Source organism: Spermophilus citellus (genome assembly GCF_964194105.1).
Source record: "Spermophilus citellus genome assembly, chromosome: X".
NCBI classification, from domain to species: Eukaryota; Metazoa; Chordata; class Mammalia; order Rodentia; family Sciuridae; genus Spermophilus; species Spermophilus citellus.
Genome location: NC_138190.1, coordinates 16,357,497 through 16,381,110, shown reverse-complemented (window position 1 = coordinate 16,381,110; position 23,614 = coordinate 16,357,497). Strand labels below are relative to the sequence as shown.

The window sequence follows — 23,614 nt, the reverse complement described above, 5'->3', positions numbered from 1 at the left end:
GAGTAGCAGAGCATATTTTTGGAGATGGAGGTCTGAATTCACTTCTGAGGCTAGATAGTCCTTTTATTTTGGAAAGAAAATACTTTTGGGGAAAAAAGCTATTGAACTACACAAAGGTGAAACAAAGGTCTCTTTTCAAAATGGTAGTTTGAAGGCAAGGAAATGCTAAAATGCTCTGCATAATTATATAAAAATGATTTTCCTTGTGAGTGGAAATTATAACTCTATGCAGTATTTCTTTTTAGGAAAAAAAAAACATTTTTCCTCTCCGTGGGTACCTGTGGAAATAAGCTAAATTCTAAGGAGAGAGACATACATATGGCTAGTGCATCATAGCACAGAACCAAGTTCTAAGGAGAGAAGTGGCTTGTCTCATGTAATACAGATAATACTCAGCTTTGACTTTTTATTTTTGATTTTGCCACTGTCTTGTTATCACAAATCTTTAATGAATTTTTACTCAATGTTATAATCTTGTGTGAGTTGTACTTTTGGAAACAAAGGGTCTGAATTTACACTGGGACAAGGGAAAGGGGTAGTTTAGGAGGAGCAGGCTTCAAACTGTAAGAGAAATTGTATGGAGCCAGAGCATTAGTAAGGAGATATGTGGCCACTGGGCTGATTTCTGAAACATATGACCCTTAATTCTTGGGCATTCTGAAAAATGCTTGGGAATGGGTACCTGACAAAACATGGGCTTTCTATGATCAAGAGGGGCATCAAGGCAATTGACAATAAATATATAAAGAAAAGGTAAAAGTAAAAATCTTCCATATTGGGAAGAAAAAACTAAGACTGTCTTTATTCACACATTATATGCTCTTATATAAAGAAAATCTACCAAAAAAATCCCTACTAGAATGAATAAATGAGTTCAGCAATGTTGCAGAATATAAGATCAATATATAAAACAAATTTTATTTCTATATGCTAACAATGTGGAATCCAAAAATGAAATTAAGAAAGGAATTCCACCTCCAATAGCAATGAAAAGAATAAAATACTTAAAATATATTTAACAAAAGGAGTGCACTTGTACACTGAGAACTATAAAATAGAATCATTATTGAAGTAAATTTCAAAAGACTGAAGTAAATGGAAAGACAGCTCATGTTTATGCATTGAAAGATTTAATCTTGTTAAGATGGCAATGCTACCTGAATCAATCTACAAGTTCAATGCAAACTCTTTTAAACATCCAAGCTTTTTTTTTTTTTTTCCCTTCTGGACTTGGTAAGCTAACTCTAAAATTCATATGGAAACACAATGGACTCAGAATAGACAAAATTAGCTTGCAAAAGAAGAAAACTGTTGGGTTATATGGTATCTCTGTGTTTAATCTTTTTAAAAAATATTTTTAAATTGTAGATGGACACAATACCTTTATTTAATTTATTTATTTTTATGTGGTGCTGAGGATGGAACCCAGGGCTTCACACATGCAAGGAGAGCGCTTTACCACTGAGCCACAACCCCAGCCCTCTGTGTTTAATCTTTTTAGGAACTCCTGAACTCTTCTGAACTGGTTGGAAAGTACCATTGTACTTTCCAACCAGTAGTGTATGAGGGGTGCTTATTTCTCCACAAAAAATTTGTCTTGTTGGTCTTTTTCATTATAGCCACTGAGCCACATACTGGGGATATATCTATGAAGTGATATATAGGTACCACAAAATAGTGGTTAAGATATTTAAGTCATATTATTATTTAGCTACAAATGCAGTCAAGAAGACCAGAACACATGAAAATAACTTATCTAGTTGTAGAATTGTTGGGCAACATACCTTTAGTGAGAGCAATCTTTCCAGAAATTATCTGTAATATTATACAAATCTAGACTATAAAAATGACAAATATCTTCATGTTGTTGGATTTTTATTTGTTATGATCCATAATACCAAATGTATATCTTGCTGAATGCAAAGAAACTGTGGAAGTTAATAATTGATTAACTATAAGGTGATAATAATACTGCATTGCTCTTTGCAGAGAGAAATAGGGTTATAGGCATGGGAGAGGGTAAAACAGGAAGCAACAACAATATTGATAAAAATAAAGATCCAAAATTATTCCTGGTCCCTATCATTCATCTGACCACAAATATCCATATTTATCCTGTTAGTAAATTTAATGAAATCAGTATTCTAACCTTCTTGTCATTAAAGGCCACTGGCCCTGGGTAGATGGGTAGTGCCATTACCAGATGAACATACAGAGAACTACAACCAATTACTCAATCAGAATTAGTCTATCCCATTAGTCAGATTGCATCAATATTGCAATATATTATATTTATTGTTAAAAACTGATTATACTTTCTAAGATAAAATGACCTATAATTTATAAAATTTTGGTACAACTGTGATAGATGTTATGGAAATTTAAAAAATTATGGTTGTAGATGGACAGCATGCCTTTATTTGTTTTAGTTTTTTATGCAGTGCTAAGGATTAAACCCAGTGCCTCACACATGCTAGGCAAGTGCTCTGCCACTGAACTACAGCCACATCCCTTATGGAAAGTTTTGAATTATTTTCTGCCCAAACTGGTGAGGACAAGTATCAAGTGGGCAGAGTGGGCTACATTTGCACAACTAGTCATTTTTTGGGAGTAGGGCAGTGTTGGGGATAGAACCCGGGGTTTTCTGCATGCTAGGCAAACCCCTCTAGCACTGAGCTACACCTCCAGCCCTCACACCAGTCTTTTTTTTCTGATGTGTCAGCATCAGCCAGGGAATGAAACTTGAAACTTTTCTGGATTACAAATGAGCATTGATTTGATCATAGTTGCAGTGTCAAAATTCCAATTTAACATAGAAGTAGATATTATGGAAAAATAAAGTGTTTTCATAGATCATAGCTAGGTTCTTTTTCATAGTCCCGTCTCCAAGCTGATTATTCTTTATTATTTTTTCTTTTGTCTACCAAGTGGTCACTGAGGTAGGACTGTGGCAAAATGTGTAGGCTGACTGCAGGGCAGGGTGTCCAAATGGCTCATTGTTGTTGGTCCATGGAGTGACAACATCTTTGGTGCAGTAAAGAGCTCTGAACACACAGGTGTAGCCAAACATCTGGACAAATATTCAGGTGCTCCTTATATTTTCTTCTCCAGTGTATAAATAACTCACTTTTGGCACTATATAATCTTAAAGCATGATGTCTAAATTGAAATTTAAAGACACATTTTTTTGAAATAGTATATGAATAATAGAAGTCAATGGTGAACCCCAAACTAAAATAAATCCCAATAATCTGATGACACCCTAAACTCCCAGAAAATTGTTTTTCTCTTTGCAGTCCTGAAAACAAAGCCAACTGCTTCTATTTGGAATGCATTCAGCTACAGGGAACAGAAACTTGATTTAAGGGGCTCACAGAAACTGAAGTTTCTTTCCTTCACCTAACAAGAAGATTAGTGGGTGATGGTTGCTGGTAAGAGTTCTGTGGCTCAATCATGCCATCAAGGACTCAGACATAGGGTTCATTTTCATTTAGTGGGTAGATTTTAAGTCTGTATACTCTGTCAATTATTTCTACTGAAGGACAGTTTTTTATTTAAAAAATTTTTAATTAAAGCATTATAGTTATACATAGTAGTTAGGTTCATCTCAACAAATTAATACATTCATGGAATTCTATTTCAGTTAATGTCCTCCCCTTTTCTTTCCCTCTTTCCTCTCCTCATTCTCCTTTCTCTACTGATCTTCCTTTTGCTGGTCTATTTATTTATATTTTGATTGGTTCTTTCTACCTATACATAAAGGTGAAATTCCCTGTGGCATATTTATATATGCACATAGCATGATTTTTAAGAATTTATTCCATATTTTCTACCCTTTCCCATCCCTTTTCCCTCTTAATCTCCTTCTTCTACTCTACTGATCTTCCCTGTATCTTTATGATATCCCATCTTCCCTTCCTTCTTTTGAAGGTAAGTTTTATATAAAGCTAATTTCAAAGACTGGAGAAGTTAAAAAAATGAAAAGTCGTGTGCCTTAGGGTTTGGTGTGGTCTGTTTAAAAATATTTTCCTTGGTACCTGGTCCTGGCTCTTGTCATACTGAGACACTTCATCTTTGTTTTCTTTGTTCTATTCTGTTGTCTCCTTTGCTTTGGGGGTCAAAGTTAATGCCCCCAGTAGAAGCAGTGAAACAGAGGAACAAGGACTATGGCCCAACAGCCTCTTTAACCATTTTTGTCCTACAAAAAGACAGTGTCATACAGTTCGATGCAATAGTTTAAATATCATTTGGTGACTATTGAATACTGATTATTTAAAAAAAATCAAAACTTTAATAACTCCCAAGTGGCCAAGCCGGAATAAAAACACTGACATCAGTACCCTAGCTGCTTCCCCCAAATTTTATTAAATGCTCCTCATCTTCTGGCCTCCAGGTAATAAAGCTAAAGATAGCCTTTTCCTACTTTTTGAAGTTTTCTATACCTCCTTAGAATTTGTGAGAAAATATAATCAGCCTCTCTGGAAGATTAGGAGGGCAGTAAGATACCATAGCCACCTCCCGGCTGACATTTGAGCCCTGCTTCCCGCCTGGTCAATCCTTTTGGAGGCAGCCAGAGTATGGCTTGTATCAAACTCTATATTTAGGAAGAACAACTGTGAGCTATGACAGGAATTCTCTTTAACACTTAGCCTTAAACTGAGTTCCCCTCCAGCCCCGAGCCAGGAGCAGCTCTCTGTACCGGGAGAGGCACAGAGCACTCGAGCTATTTCAGCCACATGAAAAGCATCAGAATTGAGATCGCAGCTCAGAGGACACCGGGCGTCCCTTCCACCCTCCAAGGAGCTTTGTATTCTTGCACCTGGCTGCCTGGGACTTTCCTCTGGCAGTGAACAAATACAGAAAGCAGGTAAGCAGAAGGACCAGCTCTGCTGGCAACTGGGCTTTCTGAAGGAAATGTCCTTGATACCTAACTTGATGTAACTACTTATAACTTTGTAGGCTTGTAACCAGTGGGGGTAGTTTCTTTGTCAACTCCCTGTTCACTGATGGTGTTGCTGCTTATTTTATACATTGTTTATGCATATGTGTGTGAGGGGTGTGCTGAAAGAATATTGAACTAGAGGTATTTTTCATTGATAGGGATGTTAGTAAAATGTTCACAATCCAGATATGATAACTGTGACCTTGAAGCTGGATGGTCAGCATTACAGTCAGCCAGCTGTAGACTGATTCGGACTCAAAGCTGAGAATTAATCAGGAGAACTGGGAGCAAAGAAAAGCTATAATGCTAGTTTTCTGATTTACCTAAATCCGAATTATTGACAGAGTTGTTACACAGTACAAGTTTGAATGCTTTTCTCATTTCCCTAAGTGCCAAGCTTACTCTTAATGATAAAGTTCTATTAATATCTGTGTGTAGATAGAAACTTCTTTTCAAGAGCTTCACTGTGATCAGTTTTCCTGTAACTTCTATCAGTGAAGAGGGCAGTTCTCACTGTCCCCATCTATGCGGGTACCAGATTTCAAGGCATGGGACTCTTCCCTCCCATTGTATTTAAAACAGAGTGAATAAGGAGTCAGTTCAGACAGCCGAACATCCTTCTCAGGAATTATTTTTAGCTGTAGGACAGAAGATAATTCCCTTTGAGACAGAGCTTTATCCATTTACTTGACCTTTTGAAAGAACAAACAAAGCTCTTCTTTCCAAATATTGATTTTCCTCTGAATCCTTTCTTATTAAATTAGTGATATTAATGTTGACCAATTTTTTAGTAATTCAAGGAGTTTTATTTAGAAGTTAGATATTAGGTGCTGTCCAATCAAAACCAACCAGGGGTATATATTGTACATGACTCAGCATACAGACCATTAAAAGTCCCTACTGACTTGCAGAACTGCCAGGAAAACTCAACTGCACTCAGTTGAAGCATTTCCATTATACTATAGGCTTTGTAAAAGTCAATATATGCCTGTCAAACTTTCAATGTTTTCAAATTTTAGCCAGAGCCAGGAGACAGACACAGTAATTGAGTATTGTAAAGAGTACCTCTCTGGATGAAAAGCTCTGGCCCCGGTGGGAGTAGAAAGTGTACCTAAGGCATAGCTTTATTTTTTGGTCCCGGGAGGAAGCATGCAGATGAAGAGGGAAGGTGCATCCTATACTCTACATCCCTGATGGAGGTGAATACAGGGCCAGGGAAACAGCTAGGGAACACGGTCTATTTTTATTCATTAGTGTGCTTTGCCCTGATTTCTCTGCAAATAATGAGGACAGCAGGAACTGCTGCTGAACTGATTTACACAAATATTCTCTAGCCTGTTTGTGAGGAACAAGAGCTGGGAGCTAACCAACTTTTTCTATAGGTGTCTCTATTCAATATTGACATGGATGTTTAGAAGAGATTTGTATATAAATCAGAATATACCAAAACTCTAAGGAAGATAAGGCCCACCCATTTGTTAGGCTAAGTTTCTCCCCCTAAAAAACACAGCAGGCCAGTAGTTGTTGTTATCGCCAGTGAAAAAAAACCAAAATCAGCTTATCAAAGAAAAAAAATCAATGCAGTATAAATGACACAACTATCCATTGCTTGTTTTTTGTTTCATTTATTCCAACATGCTATTGTAATAACAAAGATATTTCCTAATTCCCATGTTTTAAATTGATGTAAAATAACTTTTCAAAAGTTCCCAAATGATAGTTAAACTTTAGTTGTACACACTCAGAGAAAACTATGCTGAGATATTTAAAATCCTCTGAGAATTCTTTGCATGACTTCTACTAGCTTTTGAGGAATGGAAACGTTAAAAATTAAGTCACTACACTTTTCACTTTGGCATTGAGCTGTGTGCCCTAGATCCAAAAATTAAAAATGATTCATTTTCCTTTGACACTGAAGGAAAGACAGTAATCTTTTTGAAACAAATCATAGGGCAAAATGTATCCCTATTGTTCATTTTGGTTTTGCTATTTAATTTTTTAACCATATTAAAAATAACTGTACCTACACCTTTATGCACGGAGGCTATATCCATGTAATTCTAAAGCATTTGGGTAAAACTTTTATAAAAAGTCTCATCATTTTCTTGTATATAGCTACAAAAACTCTACTTGGATATACTAATTTTAAAAATATTTAATTGTTTAACTTCACATAATAGAGCCTAAGACTTTGAAGATCTGAAAAAAAAAAAAAAACAACAACCTAAGTTATTCACAGAGTTCTCAGATATTTTATCTCTACAGGTGTTGAGGAACATTTGTCCATCAATTCTCTGTACTTAAGGCTGCATATCAGTAATAACAATCACAAATCATTAGCTGTGGACAGTGCCAGTAAAACAATAAATACTTGCATCATGCTTTAACATTCGCAGGGCCTTCCCAGCAGCATTATATGTTTTGAATGTTACTACAACCTGTGAGGCAGGTAAATTTTAAGGAAGGGGAAATGAGCCTAGAAATGTTGAGAAACATTGCCCAGGTCACATAGGACTTGTGGCAAATGCCAATACTGCTTCCTGTGTCACTTATTTACATGTTAACATGTATGTTTAAACCAGTCAATAGATAGAATGCAGTCAACCTGTTTTATAGTTTAGGTTTAGAACACAGAGTGCTTTTCATTCAATGAATTTTTTAACTTTTCACTTGGTCCTGTTCTTGTTTAATAAATGAAGCTATAAAAATAAGCCAGAGCTGGGTTATTATTTCCTGTTCCTTCAGCCCCAGTAAACAGCCTAGTCCCCAAATATGCTCCAGTTACACTGCCCTAAGGAAGGTCTCTAAAGTCAGTGTTGAAAGAATGAAATAGTCCTCTGGGAATGAAGCAGTTCTACATCTTGGGTATCTGATCTGACATGGTCACTGAAGTCCTACTTGCCTTATGAGATGGTTGAAAGCAAAGAAGATGAGCAAGGCCTAATTAGCTGCCCTTGTTCACAGAGCCTGAGCTCTGTATGAGCACCCTGCAGAGGGCCTGAGGAACATAAGGCAGTGCTGGGGTGTGGGGTGATGAAGCTGTAGCCCAGGTTCTCCGAGTACCTCCCAAGAGCTGGGAGAAGAGACATGTGCACAGTGGGGATGTAGCACAGGCCATTTGTCTTTGGGTGTTTAACAAAGAGCAGGTGCTCTCAATGGACTGACTAGCCACCCTGGCAACAGTGAATTCAGATCAAAAGTTCAGCTTCAAGTGGAGAGCCGCTGAAGCCTGAACAAAGGTGTTTTATTCCCACCACCTCTGTGCTTTGCTGCTCTTGGCAGAGGGTCAGGAGGGCAGGGAAGGAGATGATAGGGCCTTTGAAGTTTCTGATCCCCTATCATTAGCATCAGGGGCGAGGCATCTCAGCATTTCTCCTCCTGAATGATTTATTGGGGCGCTCTAGTGTTCCCTCTCCCCAAGGCTTTCAGAAAGAGGGTCTCTAAGTAACTTTGGAAATTGAGACTGAAAGAATATATGGCCTGTGAAAGAGGTGGCTGCCCAGTTGAATCATGAGTTAAATTTGAATTTATCAAGACTAAGAATCTGAATGCTGCCACATCTAACAGTTTCTTACTTATTTTTTAGGACTAAGACTGCCTGAATATGTCGAAACAGCCAGTTTCCAATGTCAGAGCCATCCAGGTAAGTAGGTGTGTTTGTGTTTTAACATCAGCTCTGTGACTTCTAGTGTGATCGTTTAAGTCATACTGCGATTGTTCACCTCTAACTGATGTGAAGAAAAGAAAGTTCCTCTTGGTAAGGCTCCTGAAGGACAATTGAGAAACGAAGTAAGACCGGTAAGCACAATAGATAAAATAAAAGCTATTTTTGTTTAATTGTTCTGGATTATAAAGACAATCAAATTTTATAAATGAGAATTAAATTATCTTCTACAAAAATATAGTGTGTTCACAATAGCCTATTATATGCTTTCTGAAGAACTAGAAGAGATTTGCTCAAAGGCTCCATAAAGAAAGCAATGATAAGGAGAGGAAAATGCTAATTGCTCTGATTTGATCAGTGCACATTGCATACATGTATTGTTATAAAATAGCATATTGTTGAAATATCATACTGTACTCTATAAATCTTTATAACTAATAAATGTTAATTTAAAAATGTAGCATGCTTTTTGATATGCATGTTTTATATGCTCAACAATAGAGACAGAATGTTCAGTTTCCATTTTCATATCCAATTGCTATATGGATATATCAGTGGGTCAAAGTTTGTTGATGCCTCTGTTTCAAATACATCTTTTAAAGCTGGGGGTGTAGTTCAGTGGTAGAGCACAAACTTTGTATGTGGGAGGCCCTGGGTTCAATCCTCAGCATAAAATCAAACAAAATATATCTTTCTTTAAAAAAATACCCTTTTATAATCAAGTGTTCTTCCCATGGCTTGTTTATTTATTTATTTATTTATTTTTATTTTTGGTTATTTATGTTTTAAAATTCACATGTTATTAGCTTTCCTCATGCCATCTCAGTAAACAAATTCTTTGGTTGTTTAAATTGACTTAGTATCACCCACAAAAATGGGAAAGAGAAGCAGGCATTTTGAAACAAAAACACAATTATGAAAATAACTTTCAGTATTTGTTTTTATTCAACATTTAATTTGCTATTTCTCTTAAGTGTTCTGTGTTTGATTGTCAAATGGCTCCCACTCAGAGAATTGGGTACAATGATTTATTGTAAAATTCCTTCTTTTCATCAACATGGAACCCATCTCTGCTTTCTCCAAATGAATATATTTTCTTTCTGGACTTTTTCTGAACGTGTGAGGGCATGTGGCAGTTGTAGAATGTGTTAGCTTTGATGTACCATCATGGCATAAACACAGTCACCAACAGTTGACTGTGTTTTGGAAGGGCATGCACGTGGCCAGGCTGTGACTACATCATTGAGGGTTTTAGAAATCCTGGCACACACCAGTGATGGACGTGGGTGGAGGGACAGATCTTTCTTTACTTGTCATGACTAATGCATATTCTTAAATTGGTGGGGTTCTTAAGTGGCAGGATATATGACAACCTCTGGAAACCTGTCACTTAGTAAGCCACCAAGGAGGGGCCTATGTATTTGGCAAGGATTCCATTCCAAATTGTGACATTCGGTCCTCTGGTGTCTACCTAGTGGGACCCTGACATCCTGACAGTAGCAGTGGAAATTATTTTGTCTCTCAGAACTTGGATATAATTGAGCTTTAGAATATTCTCTTCCACATGTAAGCAGTTAGTAACATGTGCTCTGAAATCAGATTGCTGAGGTCCTTCATCTGTCTTGTGCTGGCATAGGATCATAGGAAAGTAACTGTACCCTGTTCTTTCTCTGTACCTCCACTCCCACATTTGTAAAATGGGGATGATAATAGTACTCACCATCTAGGGATATATGTATAAGATGCTGAAAACAGCACAATATACACTAGCTGAAGATCAACCATTATTATGGTTAAGATCTTTTAGGAGTGTTTTATGTAAGTTATGAGCAATAATACCATTGGATCACTTCGCTTAAAGCTTCAAAGTGCTAAACATAAAATTTCCTTTTTATTTTGTAGGACACAAAACCATAATCTTCTCTTGGGCTGCTTTTGCTTCTCTTTCATTTAAAGCTGAAAGCATGATTTGTCTTCTCTCAGTGCTCCCTGGTCTCACTCAACTCTACACTGAAAATTCACCAGTATTTCATTTACTAATTTTGACCTTGATATATTTTTAGACCTATCATATTTAAAAAGCTACTATCGACTATTCTTAGTAGCTGTTATTATGCTGCATTACAAAAAAATCCATCCACTTTACCAACAAGGGCAATACAGTCGTTCCTTATGGTGTGGTGTTGCCTCTTTCAATATATTTTATGCCACACAAAAAGCCCAGTTTAACGTACCTTCATTTTCTTGTGGCTAAATTGGATCAGTACTACGTAATATTTTCTATCATTTTTGTATTAACCTTAAGTAGGATGCATTAAATAAAATATAAAAATGGTTACACTGTACAAAGTAGTTTATAGTAGGGATATTTTCTAGGTTACAGTCTTCTCTGGAACAAATAAAAACCCTGATTGATGAAGGAATACCCTCATTGTGTAAATGCCATTCAAAGGTCTTAAATATTCTACTCAATACACTCTAGTCACTTTTTATTAGAACCTTATTTCCAATCCAGTTCACTGGTTGTTTCCTTGGTACATATTGTGGACCAGGTACTGTGCTAAGTGTAGGGTATACAAAGATGCACTGATGTCTGATTCCTATATTTGAGAAACTCATAGACTCCTACTTAATAGCTACATGACTTTGGGCAAGTTTATTTTTTGTCCTCTTTGTGCCTCAGTTTCCTCATCTGTCAATAAGGGAATTAATAATAGTGTCTATCTCAAAGTTTCTGGGAGGGTAAATTGAATTAATCAAATTTAATACATGTAAATGCTTAGGCCATTGCCTGGGTCATTGTAATTGTTTAAGAAAGAGCTTTAATTATCAATGATAATCATCAATCATTATCATTATCTAGTTCATGACTACACTTTTATTTTTATTTTTTTATTTTTTTTAAATTTTTTTTAAAGAGAGAGTGAGAGAGAGGGAGAGAGAGAGAGAGAGAGAGAGAGAGAGAGAGAGAATTTTTAATATTTATTTTTTAGTTCTTGGCGGACACAACATCTTTGTACATGGTGCTGAGGATCGAACCCGGGCCGCACGCACGCCAGGCAAGCGCGCTACTGCTTGAGCCACATCTCCAGCCCCCATGACTACACTTTTAAAAAAAATTTTTTTTAGTTGTAGATGGGCACAATATCTTTTTTAAAATTCATTTTTTGGGCACAATATCTTTATTTGTTTATTTTTATGTGATGCTGAGGATCGAACCCAGTGCCTCACATGTGTGAGGCAAGCACTCTATCATTGAGCCACAACCCCAGCCCAAACAGTGGCAGATTTTGTGTGTGTGTGTGTGTGTGTGTGTGTGTGTGGTGCTAGGGATTGAACCCAGGGCCTTGTGCTGCAGGCAGGCACTCTATCAACTGAGCTATATTCCCAGCCCTCATCATCTAGTTCAATAGTACCCAAAATGTGTCCTTTGGAAACCAGTTTTATGAGATATTGTTAATTAAATTAAAGGCTTCTATCATTAAATGTTTGGAAAAATTTATCAGAGTCAATAATTTGAAAATAGCATCATATTATTTCCAGGAAGGTGGTAACATATACAATGTTTTCTAAACATATTGGACCTCTTCAATGAGTATCTTGCTGTATAGTGTTTGGCAGAGCAAATGTCTAGAAACAATGATTGGGGTCTCTACTTTGTCTGGCTTGGTTAAACTTAAGCTACTTTCAGCCATGCTTGTAACAGGCAGGCAGATCAGGAACTGAGTTATTGCACCTGTGTTAGAAAACATTGCATCAAACAGTTGCAAACCTCTTAGCTTACCTTTCTGTAAAATGGGGACAATATGTTACTTAACATGGTTGTTATAATGCAAAATGCAAAATCATGTATGGCAAGCACCTGGTTTATAGTACACACATTTCTTAAGAGATGGCTCTTTACATGAAGTAATGCATGGAATGGCTTTGCTTTCTCTTCAAGTGGCTCTATCTCCTCCATGTACTAGAATAAGAGGGAGACCAGAACTAGATTCACCCTTAGAAGAAATGGACAAATTGTCTTTCACATCCATACTGAAGAAGAGAAGGCCTTTGAATTTTGTGGAGATTTTAAGTATACCCTTCTTTCACATGGTTTTAACTAAGTCTCAGCAAGGGAGCATAAAATAGCTTGAAGGAATCAGTTGATTCTTTCATAGCCTGGACAGGGCTTTTGTCTCTTAAACAGCTGATAAAGTTCTGTCTCAGAGGTTGGCAAACCTTTTCTGAAAAGGACCACATAGTAAATATTTTATGCTTTGGGGTTGTTTGGTCTGTTCCAATTACTCAACTCCATTGTTATACCACAAAGCAGCCATAGGCAATACAAACATAGGTGTGTTTCAGTGAAATTTTATTTGAAAATCAGGTGGTGGTCTGAATTTGGCCAGTGGATTGTAGTTTTCCAACCACAGTTTTAGACTCTCCAGGCTGTTTGTTATTCCCCATTGTTGATGGGAATGGAGCTGTGACCAAGGTAACATTAGCACATTTGGGACACTAAGTCCGCTCCCTTCCAACGAAAGAATTTGACATGACAGGTGGTGGGGAAAGCTAGAGCTGCTGGGAAATCTAATCCCATCAGTGATCTGCTTTGTGACTTTCTCTAATGAGACCAAATGATACCAGCTACTGGTAGCACCTGCTTGTCCTTCTTCTTCCTCCCAAACATACCCCCTTTTGGAAATATCACAGGCCTCCTAGGGTCTCATTCATACAGAGCCAATCTTCTCTGGGTTGTCACTGGTCATTTCTCTCTATTGTTTACCAAAGTAGCTATTATTTTTCCTCTCCCAGGCGATCTGAGAGCTCATGGCTGACTGGAAAAGAGTCCTGTGCCCTAGTCTTAGCTCTGCAGTGTGACTTCACCTCCCCCCCCGACCCTTGTGATCTGCAAAGGGAAGGTGTTGTGTTAAATGACCACTAAGCCTCTGACCAGCTTCTAAAAGTCTGTGAATTTCTTGAGAATAACTTCCAAGGTTTATTATTAGGATGACAGTAATAACTACAGTTATTCTGGGTTTCCTATGTTTTTGGCATAGTGCAACAGAATTTTTGTGGATCATAACATTAGGTTAGGAGATATGAAATAATGCACCCAGGATCACACAGCTTGTAAGTAGGAGAGTCAGACCTGAACTCAGTGGTCCAGTGCAATCCCAAAGGCCATGTTTGGAACCACTGTGCCCATTCTTGTTAGTTATCATCCCCACCCTTGGCATAGAGCACAAGACTGGGTGTGTGGCTGTGGATCATCTCAAGGGTGATTGGAAGTGCCAAGGCTACTTGAGCGACAATAACCATTTTATGGATGCTGGGTGCCTTCCTTTTTTTTTTTTTTTTTTTTAAGAATTCAACTCTCTTTCAGAAATGGTGTCAGGATTTCAGTAGAGAAGCTAATAGCTGACACCAATTAAAGTCATGTTAAAGGCAAGTTGGCTTAGAGTGAAAAGTACAAAATAAAGGGACTCAGTGACAAACATGGTCTTGAAATACAAGCAACCACCGCCACTGAATTACTACCTCTGGCTTAATCAACTCAATCTAGCTGCTTGTGAAACTAACTCCAACTCTTTCATCATACATTCAAAGGAATGATTCTGTGAGTCCTTCATGTGTGGCTTCTTACTATAGGTTTCCATTGCTATTCAGTCTGCATAGAGAACAGAATATTTTGACACCCCACATTTTAATGCTTCTTTCCCTTCTCCATCCATAATCATTGCTCTTCCACTCTCAATTGCCCAGGGCATAAAGAAATAGCAGTCTCTGTGGAAGCCCCAAATAACACACAGACAAGATTCCAAGTATATGACACTTCTTGATACAAAGGAAGAGACTATCATCATCATTGATTAAGCTAAAAATCATAATAATTATATATGGCTTCCTTCAATATTTTATTTAAATTTAAAACAGTAACTTTCATTTGTCATTTGTTTTAATGTAGATATAAAGCCCTTTCTTTGATCATGTATATACTATTTCTTTCTTACAAAAACCATTCCAATACATTGTTTCTGATTTTCAATGCTGGATTCTATAAAGTAATAGCAAGAACTTGCATACAGCTGTCTGACTCTCTGCTCTAACCAGGGCCTCATTCTTGTGACATTAGACAAACAGTCATATACTGGCTAAAAGATGTCATTTTTTGATGGCGACATTTATAAGTACTTCAGAGATACAACCTGCCCCCAACCAATTGTGCACATTATCTTAATAGCTGTACAGTACATTCCTGAAATCTGATTTCCCTGGATGACAAGACTACAGTTGAGTCATCCAGGAAATTATTGAAGAGAACAAAAAGTGTTGAGAACAGAGAAAAAGGTTCAGTTTGAAACATCGTGGGGGAAAAACAGTGGCTGAGTGGGAGTTTCTCAAAGTCGTGTTGAGTGGGAAAATTTTGTGTGTTTTTAATCTATTCCACCTTTCAAGAATCCCTAACCTGTTATGCATTCTAGTGACACAGAATTTTAATTTAAAATAAGTTGATTATATTTCAGTTGGTAGGTGTGTGTGTGTGTGTGTGTGTGTGTGTATGTGTGTGTGTGTGTGTGTTTGTGTGTCTGTCTGCCTGTCTGTCTCTCATTTCAGGTGAATATATCAAAAAGAAATTTCATTTTCTTCTCAGAAAACATACCTCTTTTTGAAAGTCTTCTGTAAAGATGCTATAGTCTTAAAATGTCACATCCTGCTCTGTTCATGGAAGGACTAGGACTGTGAGAATAGGAAACTGCAGAAAGAAATACTGTAAAATGCAACCCATAGAATTTCCTCTGACTGCATCTTGGGAGAATGACTTTGGGGAGGCTATAGATCCTGGCAGGAGCTGATGGGAATCTTTGAAAACTAAAGATGAATCAGTGGGGGGTCATTAGAAACAAATATGCAACATAGTAGGTTCAGAAAAGAGAGGCAAAAAGAGAGGAGGAGATAGGAGAACAATGACTATGGAAAGTAAAGTTCAATAGGAATTGTCAGCACCCAGGGGCCAGCAGCTATCCGAATCCAACCCCCTGGGGAAAGAAGATGTCATTCCATTGTAAACCCCAGTGGAGTGACTGTGAAGGGAATATTGTTTCCAGAATCCTCCTGGCTCAAAGCCTGGAGTCAAGTAAAGAAAACGATACAAATAATTAAGGGAGTGGTGGAATTAACTTACAGGGAATTCTTTCTAGTTTTCTTCATCTGGTGAGATCAAATGTAGTATTCATTTCACATCAGATAGGTCTTCTATCAGGGAACTGTATCCTGTACTGGCAAAAGATGATCTAGTAGATTTTTTCCATTCCCAACTTGGAGGATGTAACAAATTATGTATAGCTTGGGAAAATGATGCACCTGGTCTGTTGAAGGGGAGCACATTTAAAAATATCTAAAATGAGTAAACCTCAAGGAGAGAAAGGAATTAGATAGGGTTGCATTACCAAAGGGAGGAAAAAAAATAAAAACAAGAATCTGCTTCCTTTACCTTTATACAGAATATAGCAAAAAAAAAAAAAAAAACCAAAAAACTCCAACTTAACATTAATGACTTTGTACATTAATGACCAAAGTCATTAATGTTAAGCCTTTTCTGTGTTTAATCCTTCATTTTAAAAATAGTTTATAGACAGATGTGGTGGCACAAGCCTGTAATCCCAGTGTCTCAGAGGCTGAGGCAGGAGGATGGCAAGTTCAAAGCCAGCCTCAGGGACTTAGAAAGGCTCTAAGAAACTTAGTGAGAACCTGTCTCTAAATAAAAAATGAAAAAAAGGGCTGGGGATATGGCTCAGTGGTTAAGTACCCCTGGGTTAACTCTCCAGTTCCAAAAATAGATAGATAGATAGATAGATAGATAGATAGATAGATAGATAGATAGAAGCTTATATTCCAAACCCATACTCAATTTGCAGGGGGAAAGAGTGAAGGATTGAAAAGATATTTCATTTGTATTCAAACACAGAGAAAGCCCTGGGGATGTATGTAGCTCAGTGGTACGATGCTTGCCCAGCACGTTCAAGGCTCTGGTTTCCATTCCTAGTATTTCAAACAAACTGGAGCAAGTCAGTGAAAAAGACAAGAATATGACCCAATTCTCTGGCCAATGGAATAAAAACAGAGATCTACACATCTACATTTTCCTATCAAATTCAAGTTAAAGGAAATTTCTTTATGTGTATAATTTAGTCTATAATTTGTCATTCAAGTATCACTGCCCTACAATTATATTAATGAAACATCTCTAATCATCTTATTACTAGTGTAATGCATGCCACAGTTGACAAAGCATTCCTTTTACACTCCCTCATTGGTGCACATGAATGATTGAATATTCCACATGTTTTCAGGCTGCTTTCATTCCTGTCAATATTTGCTGTCATAAAAAGCCATTTAGGTTCCTGATGTGAGTGATGCTTTAAAGAAGAAAAAGTGTCAAGTCATTGAGTTAATGGCTCATTTTTCAAAGTGGCTTTTCTTTGGCAGATATTCTGGAATTATCTATTCTGTATGCCCCCTTTCAAAGGCCTTTCTCAAAATGTAAGTCTGCAATTTCAGAGTAGGTTACAGCTAACTTCAGCCAAGTGAAAAGAACTCTTTGGAGAATGGTTTGGTAGAGTATAAAGGTCTGATTCTACAGTTAGACAGCTTTGATTTAGAATCCTGGCTTTTGCTTGTAGTCTTTTTTGGGAGGGAGGGGCGGTCAGGATTGAACACAGGGGTGCTCTACCACTGAGCTACATCCCCAGTCCTTTTTATTTTGAGACAGTCTTGCAAAGTTGCCCAGGCTGGCCTGGAATTTGGGGTCCTCCTGGCTCAGCTTCCTGAGTGGCTGGGATTACAGACATTTTGTGCCAGCATGCCCACTTGCTTATACTAATTGCGTGACCTTGTACAAATTTTCTAACTCAGTTTCTTTATCAGTAAAACAAAGATGATTATATCAACCTCAGAATACTTGTGAGAATGTAGGTGTTCAAAACCTCCATCTCCTCAGACTTTGCATTAGATATCCTTAGAATTCCTTAATTGAGGGAAGGATTCCATGGTTAAGAGGTTTGAAAAACCCTGCTATAGCCTAATATTCATATCACAAGTGGGGACAGAGCAGCTATCACTTTTTCAAGTACTGAGAATCGGTTAGCAACTCCTAGAACTGGGCTCTTTTCACTATTTTTTTTTTTTAAAGAGAGAGAGAGAGAAAACAGAGAGAATTTTTTAATATTTATTTTTCAGTTTTCGGTGGACACAACACCTTTATTTTATTTTATGTGGTGCTGAGGATTGAACCCAGCGCCCTGCACATGCCAGGGTGAGCGCGTTACCACTTGAGCCACATCCCCAGCCCCTCTTTTCACTATTGTAAACCACACATGACCCATGGAGAGGCTACTTGAATTTCTACAATTAATCCCCAAATGGGAAAAGCGGGTGGGTCCATAGCATGTGCTTTACCTATTACATTATTGTGGATGACTTTTGCATTTTTTTCTTACTGAAAGCCACAATGAACTATAGAACATACATACTTGAGTAAATAGGTTAGTTTAACTATTAAGTCTTTTAGAAACAATATGATAACCTGACCTGGCTATTAGGAAGATTCCCCCTGTATGTAGATTCTTAATAAATGGGTTGGGATAGGGTGATCTCACTAAACTTGATTAACCTTCTAACCCTAACTAAAATTGATTAACCTTCTCCCATATAATCCTTATTAACTATCTCCCTCTTTCATCCAGATTGTACTGCTGGAAATAGTCTATTGATTCAATTATGTATCATCTTCTATGAGTCTTATTTATATTGTTTTGATCTTCTTACTTCAGGTCCCTATGATATGTCTTCCAATCTAAACACTGTCAGTTGTAAAATACCATTATTTTATTTTATTTTTTGATGGTGCTGGAGATGGAATCCAGGGCCTCATGCATGTTAAGTGGGCCCTACCACTGAGCTACAACCCCAGCTAATACTATTATTTTATGTCCTGCCCAGAAATAAAGAAAATTTGCTAATTAAAATTATAAGATACAAATGGACGTAGTGTCCTATGTCTGTAATCCCAGTCTCTTGGGAGTTGAGGTTGGAGAACTGCTTGAGCTCAGGAATTTGAGGCCAGCCTAGTAATATAGTAAGACTGTGTCTCAAAAAAAAGTATAAGATATCACTGGCTGTAAGACACATTATGATTTCAAATATATTAAAAGAAATACATCTTGGAGTTCACAAAGTAGGGGTCCATATTTTCAACTATTTAAGACCTATCTTTCCCTCTATCTTATCTGTCTTATAGGACATATTAATCAAAAATACTTCCTGGCTTGCTGGCTCTAAGGATGGCACCACAATGATGTACCTCTTGTTTTTTCCACTATAAATACTCTTGATTGATTTCTTTTCTGTAGAATCATCATTATTCTAGTAAGAAGGGAAGTTTTAAAGCCCCTAGATGGGAAAAGTTACTTCCTGTTGTCCGTGCTGAATGAACATGGACAGTGGATACCACTTGTCATGGGTGTCATTCCCCTGGTGACAGCTTATACCGGGTGCTTTCAAATGGACCTTACTACATTTCACAATAATTTCATTTGGTCCAATCTGTGTTATAATAAAATGATGCCTTTGCTCAGGCATCATTGTCACTCAAAACAAGATGAAACTTCAACTTTTCAAACCCACATATCCCATTACTCATAAAGCAACACTTTTATCTATAGTGGAAAAAAATGTGTTGTACTTTTAAGTGTTTAATGCATGTTTTATGTGAGTGCTACTATTGGTTGAAGACATTTTAGGTCTCTATTATATGTCTTCATCCTTCTTCTTTTTTTTTTTTTTTTTTTTTTGGTACCAGGGATTGAACTCAGGGGCACCCAACCACTGACCACACCCCCAGCCCTTTTTTGTATTTTATTTAGAGACAGGGTCTCAATGACTTGCTTAGTGCCTTGCTAAGTTGCTGAGGCTGGCTTTGAACTCTTTATTAATATGTTGTCTTAATAAAGAATAAGAATCAGTGAGTTATAATACAAAGGGAACTTGTCTTTTCAACATTCTGCTTATTCCTTACTGACACAGAAGAATGTGTTGGGAAGAGGATTGAAGGTCAATTCCAGAGGCCTAAGGCAATGCTGAAATATGGCAGGATGTTATGTAAAGAAGGGAGCAGCAGCATAGGAGGTGTGAATGTCCCCCACTCCTTGGTAAATCTGAACGGACCTGCAGGAAGGCAAAGGCATGGGGTGGCTTTTGCAGATGCTTTCCTTCTGTCCTACGGTTCTGTGTTTCTTCCTTATCCCTGACAGAGATAATATGCACCACAGGAGGGCAATAGCGAGAACAAACTGTCTTCAAATTCTTCCACCCAATAAGGAATTGTAAAATCGCTGCTCAGATATAAGGATGAATACCAGAAATCTGTAACAAATGGAAGTCAAATTTTCCTTTTCATATTTTGTGCTGTTATTACAGCAATTTTCCTGAGATAAAAAGCTTTGAAGATGTACTTTTCAGACACATTTTTTCTCACAATGATTGCTGTCTCAGAGTATCATTGCAATTTCATACATTTCTTGAGCTAAATCCACCCCATTTTCTCTTTTAGGCAAATATCAATATTCCAATGGGAGCCTTTCGGCCAGGAGCTGGGCAACCCCCCAGAAGAAAAGAATGTACTCCTGAAACCGAGGAGGTGAGGAAAACTTAGCTAGCAGAGCTTAGCAAGGTCTGTCTCCTCCAAAATCCTCCCTGAAGGAGGGCAGAGGCCAGGTGGGGCAGCAGGACAAGGGAGGGGAAATAAATGTGTATCAGGGAATCAATATATAATATACAGATATATGTAGTTGTCTTGGTCATTCAGCTAGGAAACTCTGTCCCTCTCATTCCTTCAACCAAGTCCCTGGCACAGTTTCTTGAGGATACTGAGCTTCCTGTTGTTGATTGATTTTATGTGTGTCAGGGAGGACACAGCCTCTCAGATGCTTTTGGTTTAGTGATAGTTACTAGATTAATTTAGTGATAGTTACTAGTAATTTGTTAGTTAGGTTTCACTTGGAAACCTTTATCAATCTGAACAGGATGTATTTAAGACAGCTTCTGATGTGTGCTGAACACAAATTGGAGCTCTGGAAGTATGCACATTGAATCACTTGTGGATTTGAACAATCACCATGATCTCTGGATGTTTCCTTTGAAGACAACTTTGCAAAGGAGTCTATCAAAACTCCATTTCTACTTTTTTTTTCTCCCTCTAATTTTTCTTCCCCAAATTCAAGTACCTGGTTTGCTAAAATGAAGGCTTAAATTATGCAATAAGTAGCAAAGAGTTTTCAGAAGTTTTTGTTTTTTTATTCACATGTGACTTTTCTGCTGAAACCTGAAAGGAAGATCTGATTCTGAAGTAAAAATTAAGATTTTGAAGCATTTTATTAGCACAAGACAAGGAAAATGGAATTAAATAAAGCCACAATGCACACAAAACTGTATTTTATCTTGTGATAAAAGTAAAAAGGCTTTTTTACTTTTTCAGTGACATTTTTGGTATTTCCCCCCAACAACATCTATCACCATATTATGGTTACTAACAAGATTTTATCCTGTATCTAATCTTTTCTCCTGTGACTATTTTTTAAACTTTATTTTTAAAATTTTTATTAGTTATTGATGGATCTTTATTTATTTATTTGCTTATATGTGGTGCTGAGACTCGAACCCAGTGCCTCACACATGCTAGGCAAGCACTCTACCACTGAGTTACAACCCCAGCCCCTAAACTTTATTTTATTAATGTGGTACTAAGGATAGAATTCAGCACCTCACATGTGCTAGGCAAGCGCTCTATCACTGAGCCATGACCCCATCCCTCCTGTGACTATTCTTTTTTTTTTTAAATATATTTTTAGTTGTACATGGACACAATTTCTTTCTTTCTTTCTTTCTTTCTTTCTTTCTTTCTTTCTTTCTTTCTTTCTTTCTCTCTCTCTCTCTCTCTCTCTCTCTCTCTCTCTCTCTCTCTCTCTTTCTTTCTTTCTGTGCTGAAGATCGAAGCCAGTGCCTCACATGTGCAAGGCAAGTGCTCAACCACTGAGCTACAACCCCAGCCCTGTGACCATTCTTGATGTGGTCCTGGGTCAGTGGTTCCAGCCTCCCATCAATAGATAATTCTTGAGACAAAGAAATGAACTATTTAAGTGATGTCATCAAGTTCTGGAATTTTAGCTACTAAGTTACCTTTGATGAATAAAATTGTTGAATATGCAAGTTTAAAACACCTTATCCTACCTTGCTTTTCTTTTTTCTTTTTTTTTTAAATATTTGTTAATTGACCTTTATTTATCTATTTATATGTGGTGCCGAGACTCAAACCCAGTGCCTCATGCACACCAGTCAAGTGTGCTACTGCTTAGCCATAACCCCAGTTCCCTACCTTGCTTTTCAATGGTTATATAACCCTAAGTTCTAGTTCTGTAACTTGCCTTCCAGTTAACTCATGAATTCTCCATCCAGGATCTGAGTCAAGTACTTGAGAGTGTGCCTCAAATTGTATCTCCTCCATTCTTCAGAGTGTTGTTGTGATAAAATAATCTGTGATATAATGGATATGGCATAGTCTAGTAGGTATCTGATAAATGATTATTTATCAGTTGATCTAATTGTCCAATTTTCATGAGAGACCCCTGGACTTACTGTTTTGCATGTTGTGAGAAAGAGCCATGGGAAGGTAAAATGGAAGGCAGTGGAATTTTTCCTATGCCTGTTGTCATTAGATTTTCTTCTCCTGTTTCCTCTTAAGCTGTGTCTGTCACTACGGTGGCAATTAATCAGAAGGTAGCTTGACCTTCTTTCTCATTAAATTGACTGATGTAACAGTTGCTTTGGAGGCTCGCATCTTACTTCTTCTCTGTGGTACAGATGGTCCTTGATTCTTCTCTGTACAAGTGGTACTTTCTTCCACACAAGTGTATCACTGAGGGGGCTAGGGAAGCACTTTGCTCTCACTCTTGCTTTGTCCCCAATCTGAGGTTTCCAGCACATTCTAAAATAATCAAGAATGGATACAGTCTAGTTTATGAATATATACTTTATAACCAGCCACATATACAAATAGCCAACTAATATTCTTCACATGGTAGAGTAAGGTATCCACAGAGATCCAGAGACCCCAGGAGTATTTCTTCAATGGTGCCACACTTCTTCACAGGGCTCAGTGGGCAAGAGGAAAGTAGAGCTGGGGAGCTCCCTTATCATGCAAGCAGGAATGAACTGTGAGGACTGGTGGGTTTTCCAGAGGAGTGGGCTCTCCTGCTTCAAGCCCTGGCCTGGATCACAGAATTAGTTTTTCACAGAAACAATATTTTTAGGGGCGGGGTTGGGCAGTTTGGCTTGGGTACAAGGTGGGTTAAGTAGGATTCTGTGTGGTAAGTCCCAGTTGCCATTTGTGGCATAGTTTGGGAAAATAGAATCTGAATTCAAAATAATTTCTACATTCATATTTAATACTACTATCTAAGTTTGGAAACAGAATTGCTTACTTCCATAGATTTGGGACTCATTGCTAAGCCTTGCCTTAAGAGAATTTTGGTATAACATGGGGATCTTAACATAATATCTCTGTCACAGTCAATAGGCTCTCCATGTAAACTCAGAAGAGTTTTTGATCCTGATACCCTCTCAGATGTGAAGAAAAAGATGCACCCCAGCAGAAATCCAATGAATCTTTGGCAGCCTCACAAGCCTGTGAACACTGGTTGTCTCTGGCCCACCTGTGGCCTCTGGCAAGCCCTTTGCTTTGCTCCCCCAGGTAGAGTGCACCCTCTGTGTGCTTGGCCTGTCAGACATTGGCATTTGCGTGGCACAGGACCCTCATAGTCAAATCCTCATAGGCAGGCCTGGTCTTTTGCATGACAAGCACCTGCTGGCTTAAAGTGATTGGAAAGGTATTGAAAAGCCTCCACCAAGCCTCCCAAATCTCTCTCTCTCTCTCTCTCTCTCTCTCTCTCTCTCTCTCTCTCTCTTTTAAG

The 23,614-nt window shown here is 37.8% G+C and overlaps 1 protein-coding gene across 4 annotated transcripts in view; it reads left to right on the top strand.

The window, feature by feature from the left end:
• The first annotated feature begins 4,671 nt into the window (after positions 1-4,671).
• Positions 4,672-23,614, top strand: part of SMPX (small muscle protein X-linked) — a 55,957-nt gene continuing 37,014 nt past the window's right edge. For 3 of the 4 annotated variants that reach the window (XM_081277093.1, XM_081277094.1, XM_081277095.1), the window contains exons 1-3: positions 4,672-4,867; positions 8,529-8,585; positions 20,200-20,286. In XM_081277093.1, the coding sequence (XP_081133219.1) occupies positions 8,547-8,585; positions 20,200-20,286 (126 nt within the window). In that variant the 5' untranslated portion in view covers positions 4,672-4,867; positions 8,529-8,546. The remainder of the gene's footprint in view (positions 4,868-8,528; positions 8,586-20,199; positions 20,287-23,614) is intronic. The other variant, XM_081277092.1, reaches the window with a different exon arrangement.